This window comes from Oncorhynchus keta, chromosome 27 (assembly GCF_023373465.1).
Source record: "Oncorhynchus keta strain PuntledgeMale-10-30-2019 chromosome 27, Oket_V2, whole genome shotgun sequence".
Taxonomy (NCBI): Eukaryota; Metazoa; Chordata; class Actinopteri; order Salmoniformes; family Salmonidae; genus Oncorhynchus; species Oncorhynchus keta.
The window spans coordinates 17249562-17258388 of NC_068447.1; the positions used below are offsets into that span (position 1 = coordinate 17249562).

The 8827-nt window shown below is 43.9% G+C and overlaps 1 protein-coding gene across 3 annotated transcripts; it reads right to left on the reverse strand.

Moving 5' to 3' along the window:
• Positions 1 to 430: 430 nt before the first annotated feature.
• On the reverse strand, positions 431 to 4622 carry snai1b (snail family zinc finger 1b). 3 transcript variants are annotated; one of them, XM_035756472.2, is made up of 3 exons: positions 4216 to 4622; positions 2615 to 3136; positions 431 to 2118 (listed from the first exon to the last, which is right to left on the reverse strand). In XM_035756472.2, the coding sequence occupies exons 1-3, from the start codon at positions 4289 to 4291 to the stop codon at positions 1937 to 1939; spliced, it is 780 nt and encodes a 259-aa protein (XP_035612365.1). In that variant the 5' UTR covers positions 4292 to 4622; the 3' UTR covers positions 431 to 1936. The 3 variants fall into 3 exon arrangements, with proteins under 3 accessions (XP_035612365.1, XP_035612364.1, XP_035612366.1); XM_035756471.2 differs by having other exon boundaries at positions 2615 to 3139; positions 4216 to 4619; XM_035756473.2 differs by lacking the exon at positions 4216 to 4622 and adding an exon at positions 3808 to 3928 and having other exon boundaries at positions 2615 to 3139.
• Positions 4623 to 8827: the final 4205 nt, after the last annotated feature.

The following is an 8827-nucleotide window of genomic DNA, read 5'->3' on the forward strand; positions in this document are numbered from 1 at the left end:
TTTACTAAATATTTTCTTATATCTGCATTGTTGGGCTTGTAAGTAAGCATTTCACAGTAAGGTAACACCTTGTATTATTGTATTGTATTCTTATTTTTTATATATATATTTTAAAAATGTAACCTTTATTTAACTAGGCAAGTCAGTTATTAAGAACAAATTCTTATTTTACAACGACGGCCTACCCCGGCCAAACCGTAACCTGGACGACGCTGGGCCAATGTGACAAATAACATGTTAAATGGTATGGTAACAACAGTACAATAGATGTATGTATAGTTTTAGTTGCAAAATAATATTTGAACAGAGTGAAAAGGAATGGAAACCATGTATTTGATATCATTCCACTAGTTCTGCACCAGCCATTAGCATGGGCCCATCCTCCCTAATTAAGTTGCCACCAACCTCCTCTGCCAATAACAGACCAAGAACAGATTTAAGACAAAGCTTTATTTACATATGGCAAGCAGTGGAAAGGACCATCTCTGCTGGTTTAGGAATCATGTCAACACATCTCATGATAAATCACAAAGTTATTTGTAGTAGAGCATCATGTTCCTGACAAATTGGCAAGGATGGCACATACAAACTCTTTATAAAAAAATCTTGCCCAAAATTATTTGAGGCATTTATAAAAGTTTGATTTGAAAATGTTAAAGCGCAGATGGTTCAAATGGCTTTGGTTCAGTTACCTATTGGATATAGGACTTAGACTGCCTTTGGTTCGGTTACCTATTGGATATAGGACTTAGACTGCCTTTGGTTCGGTTACCTATTGGATATAGGACTTAGACTGCCTTTGGTTCGGTTACCTATTGGATATAGGACTTAGACTGCCTTTGGTTCGGTTACCTATTGGATATAGGACTTAGACTGCCTTTGGTTCGGTTACCTATTGGATATAGGACTTAGACTGCCTTTGGTCATTCTGATATGGTCAACTGACTTGTGATCAAAGCACACAAATCCCAATGGCCTGGTTCCGTCTGCTAAATGACTTAAATGTAAATGTAATATAGGTGAGGAGTGTGGTGGGGAGGTGTAATGGGGGAAAAGGTGCCAGGTGAGGATTAGAGGGGTGAGGGAAAAATATTGAGAACTTGGGGGGTGGGGTTAGTCAGGGATAAGTGAATAGGGTCTGGAAGAGATGGACTAGGAGGTGTGAGGGAGAGGAAGGAGGTAAAAACAGAGGGATGAAGAGGTTGTGATGGGAAGGAGGTGAGGAGATAAGGGGTGAGGGGATGAAGGGTGAGGAGGGTGAGGAGGGAGAAGAGATGAGGGTCAACTGTTGAGGTCAGAGCTAACACGTCTCTCAGTACCCTGCCTCCACAGAACACCATACAGACAGCTGTCCACACACACACCTGTCCCAATACATGTATGCTGTGTATGTGGACTATGAGAGACGACATTCACTTTCTACACACACGCCAGCAGCTGCACTATGGTCACAGTCCCGGACCAGCCGGCACCGAGGGGTATGCTGGGAATTAACTACATGTCCAGCTGCTCCCTCCACACACATATTAATTTGATTGACCTCACAGTCAACATCAAGTCTCTATGCATAACAACAATATGAAAAACATTTACTTGTTTTCAATTGTCAAGTGTTTTTTTTTTACAAATGGAAGGCACTTCGGCATTGAAAAGAGTTAACTTATAGGCAACACCCTCCCATCCCTGTCCTTCAGGCCACGAGGTTGCTCAATGGGGGCGCCTAATACCCCTCCAAATTGATGGATGACAGTGTTTGGGGATCCATCCCCCTCTAAACATTGTCTGAGTGGTCCTGGGTCTTTCAACCCACTACAGTCGGTTCCTACTTTCACCCAGAGCAACTTACATTCTGTATCGCAGTAAACATCCCTTATGGGGAATAGATCAACCGTGGCATCTTCGGCCAGACGTTCTGAGCCGCTGGGCCAGTGTGTGTCTAGGAGGCAGGGCAGCAGCCGGAGGCCGTGTGTTTATGTAGCAGGGACATGCGGCTGAAGGTGCGAGAGCAGGAACCACACTGGTACTTCTTCACCTCAGAGTGGGTCTGCATGTGGGCCCGCAGGTTGGAGCGATCCGCAAATGCACGGTTACAGTGTTGGCAGGAGAACGGGCGCTCACCTGAAAGGGAGAGAGACAGATGTTAGGAGACTTGTCTTGATAAAGATTGTGTAACCAAAACATCAACGATGTGCAATCAATCCCCTTTGCTGACTCAAGCCTTTGATTGACTTCTTTCCTCACATAAACACAGAGATAAGATAGTGTCACAAGGAGCAATAACATGTGTTTACACCTCAGCGGACATTAATGAATATCAATGCCTGGCTAATCCCTAAGCTTCAACCAGTTTGAACTGGAAATGTCAACCTACCAGACCCCCACAGAAAAAGGGGTTTAATAGTCACATGCACAGGGTCGCAGATGTAATTGCAGGGTACAGTGACATTCTTAAGCTCCAACAGTGCAGGTCCAAGAGAAGTGAGTGAAACAATAAAAATAGTGAAATAAATAAGTGTTATTACTATGTAATTACAATGTGTACAACTGTCCAACAGTGTAGGAAAGACCCCTATAACAATCCCAGTGCCATAAGAATGTAGAGGGTAAGACTCACCAGTGTGCGTGCGGATGTGTCCTCTGAGCAGCCAGGGTCTGGAGAAGGCCTTTCCACAGGTGGTGCAGACGCAGGGCAGGGTATGTGAGCGGATGTGCATCTTCAGAGCCCCCAGGCTGGTGTACTCCTTTGGGCAGTTTCTGCAGTGGAAGGCTGGTCGAGGCAAGGCCTCGCTGGGTATGGAGCTGATCTCGCTGCCCCCGGGGCAGTGGGTGAGCTGGTGCCTGGAGAGGCCTGAGGAGCTGCTATAGGTCTTGCTGCAGTGGAGGCAGTGGTAGATGTGGTGGGGGGGTACAGGGCTGGGGGGGTCTGATGTGCGCCCTGCCTCCTCCTCATCCTCCCCACTGCTACTGGAGGGGGAGCTGCTGAGGTCCAGAGGACCCGTGAGGGAGACAGGGGACACAGGGGAGAGAGGTGCTGGGAGGGCGTCCATGTTGAAGAGCAGGGCGGTGGGGAAGTAGGTCAGCACGGAGCTGTTGCCCCTCATCGGGAGCTCAGCAAGAGGATAGCACTCTGGGATGACTGCTGGAAGAGGGGGGAGAGATGTTTTAAATGTTTAGAGAGAGCTGGAGGGGGTGAGAGTCAGTTAAATCTAATTACACAGGTAACTTGTTTTCCTTCTCAGTGTCTTGTTACAGTCAAACTCAAGTGTTCCATGCAGTCCTGTTCCAACCATATGACTCGATTAGCAAACTTCCCAATTCACCATAGGCCACAAAGAGATGGGACACAACTCTTTCACACACACACTTAAATGCACCAATAGAAAATTTGAACCCTTTCCTGTTAAGCGTCTTGTGCACCTTGTTACACACTAGGTGCCAAGGTTGACACAACCGTATTCACACACTAGCCATTACTGTCCGTCTGCCTCTCTGGCTCCGACTTAATATTGTAAATGGAAATCCGGAAAACTCAAATAAATATAATATGTTAAGTTTGGTATGGCAGAAGGTTACATAAGGCAAAAACGAAAGTATGTTGGAAAGTATGTTTGGTCGGTTGTGGTGGACCGCAACTACTTAGTATTTTGCAACTACTTAGCATGTTATCTGACCTTTCCCCTAACCATTTAACCTAACCTTAAACCTAGCTAATATTAGCCACCTAGCTAACGTTAGCCAACGCTAATGTTGGCAACAAAAAAATTGAATTCATTACATTATCATACATTTAGCAAATTCGTAACATACATACGAAATGGATGATGACGTCCACGTAACATACTATTTGAAGTATCCCGGATTTACTTTTACTATGTTACATCTACTCCTGAGTCCAGGTTGCAGCAGCGCTTATTTCCGCAGTTTATTGACACCGGATCGCCAAAACACTGGAGGGGACGTGATCCCGACTGTTAAAACGGCTTCATGAGGATGTATCAACGGAAAACGGTCTATTTTTTTTGTTGAGCACTCACCAAGGTGAATTCATGATATCGAACCGTTATGGGGTGTACTTCGGGTGCACTTGCTGTTAGGATACACTACTTAAAATCTAGGCTAACTTCGATTAAAATATACATGTATTCTCATAGTAATTTGAACAAAAATAGCTCACAACTTTGTGCAGAATTAGACGTTTTCATTTAAACAATTTACCATTCTGGCTTTCCAACTCGCTGTAATTCGGCCTCTTGTTGGTGAAATACTTCTTGACAAGGAATGACCGAGGCATCTTTGCACGCCTGGAATATTTCTGTTTTTGCAGATGAAAAATGACTTCTGCACTTTCCTTGCAGGGTGGTGCCCGTCTCCCAAACCTCTCAGGGAAGAAATCACAGCGTTCCAAGACACTTCACTATGCACCACTCAATGTTGCACACAGAAGCTGTCCACTCCAAAAGTCCAAAGATACTTTCTTGTTTCCAAAGAGGCGCGGTTGTTGATAAAATGATGATTCAATCGATCACCAGATAAAAGATAAGTTGGAGCTGGGAGTCTTTCCCCTGATATAGCAGCTGAGGGGGGAGAGGGGGTGGGCAAGGATATCCCCGCCTCAAGACACACCCGCCCCAAAATTCGCGCCACTAGGATCCTTGCTGACCGCAGGTGCCCGATCGATGATGGACGCACTTGGCTTGCAGACCAGAATCTATTCATATGACAATCCAAAATTGCTAAATGATTGCAGACGAAGCGCATTCCGAAGAAGATTGTGCAAATACTTAAATGTCCTGTTGTCACCTGTCTGCACGGGTGCGCACGGCCACTGATGATGACTAATTCGGCTTGCTTCAACAAACGAAAAAAATATGTAGCAGTAATTACGTTTAAAACAGTATTATAGAATGCATACACTGTTTCCTATTTATTTCCTTATTTTTTTTAAAATCGCTAATTACCCTCAACATATTGTATTTATTTAAAAATAACAGACAGGCCTAATTGAATCAGAATGTTATCTTCAAAACACCGTTTATAAACCCACAAGAGTTTGTTGAACGCTCTCAGGTGACATTCCATGTACCCTGCCTAATAGAAATGGGCCTAGAATAAACGCTGTTACTCAGATGATTTTGCTCCTAAGTGAAACTGGAGCGTCCTCTGTTGGAACAAAGCAACACAGCCACCGAAACTATAATGTGTGACACTGAACACCATATCATTAACTATTAGTTCAACAACAAATTCAGATGTAGGCCAACTTTTTATATCAACTGCGTGTTTTTACGGAGCCATTGAGGGGGTATGGGGCTGTGTGTTATAGCCTATGCCACGTCAACTGTGCTTTGGTTAAAAATGGACTCCAACCTCCCTGAATTATCCACATACAATGGCAGCATTTACGCACACACAGGCAAGGAGACATTTGTATTAACGCACTGCAGACAAGCGCACCGTTCTCCTCTTTCCACACAAAGAAGCGTGCTCTTCATTCATGCTCTCCACTGCAGGAGCTCTGCGGGAAACCACCCGACTGCATGAAAAGAGGCGCTGTTCTCTCGCATGTGTTCGCAGTGGGACCGGGAGGGAAATTAACCGAGCCGACAGGAACAATATGACGCCGTAAAACCTCGCTAAAGTGCCCAAGGTGCCATGAAATTCACTGACCGGGTCAACCCCCAGAAGAGGTTACACACAGAGACACTGTTTGACACTTCTGTGTGCCATATATTTAATTGGTTTGTGTCAGGGTGTTGCCTAAGTAAGTCAAACTTTGTAAAACAAAAACGGTTTAAGGCAACAGTTAAACATATAAATAAAATTAGGCCTGTAATGCAATGTAGTTTAGGCCTTGTTAGTTAGTAGGTTAGACATCCACAGCTACCTAGACCGGATAGAACCAGATAACTGGTGGTGTTGAGGTGCCAGTCGCCATGTCCATTAGGCGTGAATGTAACGGTTCTAAGTGGCCGTGTTTAAACATAACGAAAGGGGGGCCAAATGGCATATGCCATCTTGCGCCGAGTGAAGGGGTGAGGGGTGTACACCTGTCTATAGACGGCATTGTTCTGGAACCCAGGAATGTCACCGCAACAGCATGCCTGATGGTTCACACGTCGTTAGCGCGCTTGTTCACACCGACTCCGTGCAGACTGGGGGTCATGGGGGCAAGGCCGCTCTAAAAGCTAATAGCGTAGACACAAGAAAGTAGTAGTACTATACATCATTCAAATATGACCATTGTAGGTACATATGTGAAGTTACTATTATCCATAGTGTGCCACACAGAAGCTGCGCTTTTGTGTCAATCAAGTGTACTTTAGGTCACTTTAGTTTTTTTGCCTTTGTTTTTCAGGTGGAGCTTTTGGGTGCTTTGTAGGCCTATAGTGTGTGTGTTTGTGTTTTTGTGTGTGTGCATAGCCTATGTGGTGGTGGGGGAGGTGTCTTGCTTTCTACTATCTTGCTTTTAGGAGTTTATCCTTTAGGTCTTTATCCTTATGGTAGCCTATATTGTTTACTTTAATCTGACATCATTAGCAGGTAACTTATTTGCTAAATCAAATCAAATTGTATTGTATTTGTCACATGCTCAGAATATTGTGTCGTGTTGTCCTGGTGACATTGCCCTGGTGACATTGTCCTGGTGACATTGCCCTGGTGACATTGCCCTGGTGACATTGCCCTGGTGACATAGAGCGAGAGGGAGCAGGTTAAATATGAAATACTCTCAGTTAAGAACAGATGTCTTCCACTTGTGGCCTGAGGGGGTTATCAGCCTCTCTTCATCCACTCTTTAGTCTCTCTTCAGCCTCTCTTCAGCCTCTCTTCAGCCTTTCTTCAGCCTCTCTCCATCCACTCTTTAGTCTCTCTTCAGCCTCTCTTCTTTTCAGCCTCTCTCCATCCACTCAGTCTCTCTTCAGCCTCTCTTCAGCCTTTCTTCAGCCTCTTCTCCATCCACTCTTTAGTCAATTCAATTCAATTCAAGGGCTTTGGCATGGGAAACATGTCTCTCTTCAAAGTAAGTGAGGTAGACAACATACAAAGTGAATATATAAAGTGAAAAAAACAAAAAAACAGTTAACAGTCTTCAGCCTCTCTTCAGCCTCTCTTCATCCACTCTTTAGTCTCTCTTCAGCCTCTCTTCAGCCTCTCTTCAGCCTTTCTTCAGCCTCTCTCCATCCACTCTTTAGTCAATTCAATTCAATTCAAGGGCTTTATTGGCATGGGAAACATGTGTTAACATTGCCAAAGTAAGTGAGGTAGACAACATACAAAGTGAATATATAAAGTGAAAAACAACAAAAATTAACAGTAAACATTACACATAGTCTCTCTTCAGCTTCTCTTCAGCCTCTCTTCATCCACTCTTTAGTCTCTCTTCAGCCTCTCTTCATCCTCTCTTCAGCCTTTCTTCATCCTCTCTTCATCCACTCTTTAGTCTCTCTTTAGCCTTTCTTCAGCCTCTCTTCATCCACTGTTTAGTCTCTCTTCAGCCTCTCTTCATCCTCTCTTCAGCCTTTCTTCATCCTCTCTTCATCCACTCTTTAGTCTCTCTTTAGCCTTTCTTCAGCCTCTCTTCATCCACTGTTTAGTCTCTCTTCAGCCTCTTCATCCTCTCTTCAGCCTTTCTTCATCCTCTCTTCATGCACTCTTTAGTCTCTCTTCAGCCTTTCTTCATCCAGTTTAGTCTCTCTTCAGCTTCTCTTCAGTCTCTCTTCATTCTCTCTTCAGCCTCTCTTCAGCTTCTCTTCTCTATCAACGCCACATTCAACAATTTTACTTAGTTACAGTTCATATAAAGAAATCATTCAATTGAAATAAATAAATTAGGCCCTAATCTATGGATTTCACATGACTTGTCAGGGGTGCAGCAGCCATGGGTAGGCCTGGGAGGGCATAGGAGGCAGCTTGCGGACATTCCTGTAGTCAGCATGCCAATTGCACGCTCCCTTGAAATGTAAGACATCCGTGACATTGTGTTGTAAAACTGCACATTTTTAAAGTGGCCTTTTTATTGTCCCCAGCACAAGGTGCACCTGTGTAACGATCATGCTGTTTAATCAGTTTTTAATATGTCACACCTGTCAGGTGGATGGATTATCTTGGCAAAGGAGAAATGCTCACAAATAGGGATATAAACAAATTTATGCACCAAATTTGAGAGAAATAAGCTTTTTGTGTGTATGAAAAGTTTCAGGGATTTTATTTATTTCAGCTCATGAAACATGAGACCAGCACTTCACATGTTGTGTGAAGACGTTCCGGTCTAACAAACAACCAATCATTAACCTTGATGCAACCTTCGCCATGATGGAACATCAAGAGCTGAGTTCTTTTTCCATTTAGAATCTAGAGAGTCATACAGATGCACAACAAAACAAGTTGAACTTGTTATTTTCCATGAACAAGTCAAATAGGGTACCTACATTGGGTTCTTAGACAGGGCACAATGAGATCAGGGTTTTCAATTCAAATGTCCACTCATTTTCTTTTACAGTATAATAATAATAATTTGCCCCCCTTATGCAGAGCTGACATGACAGACAGACATATGACTATGCATTGAGTGTAAAAAACATTAGGAACACCTGCTCTTTCCATGACATAGACTGACCAGGTGAATCAAGGTGAAAGCTTATTGATAGTTGAAGTGTACCTATGATGAAAATTACAGGCCTCTCTCAGAGGGTTTTTTTAAAGTGGGAGAACTTGCACAATTGGTGGCTGACTAAATACTTTCTGCCCCACTGTATGTGTGCCATTCAGAGGGTGAATGGGCAAGGCACATTTAAACCGAGGTATGGTAGTGGGTGCCAGGCGCACCGGT

Coding starts and splice junctions, on each gene's coding strand:
- snai1b (XM_035756471.2), bottom strand. CDS start 4,291: ATGCCTCGGTCATTCCTTGTCAAGAAGTATTTCACCAACAAGAGGCCG. Junction 3,140..4,215: donor CGAGTTGGAAAGCCAGAATG/GTAAATTGTTTA, acceptor CCCCTCTTCCAG/CAGTCATCCCAGAGTGCTAT. Junction 2,119..2,614: donor ACACATCCGCACGCACACTG/GTGAGTCTTACC, acceptor TCTCCCTTTCAG/GTGAGCGCCCGTTCTCCTGC.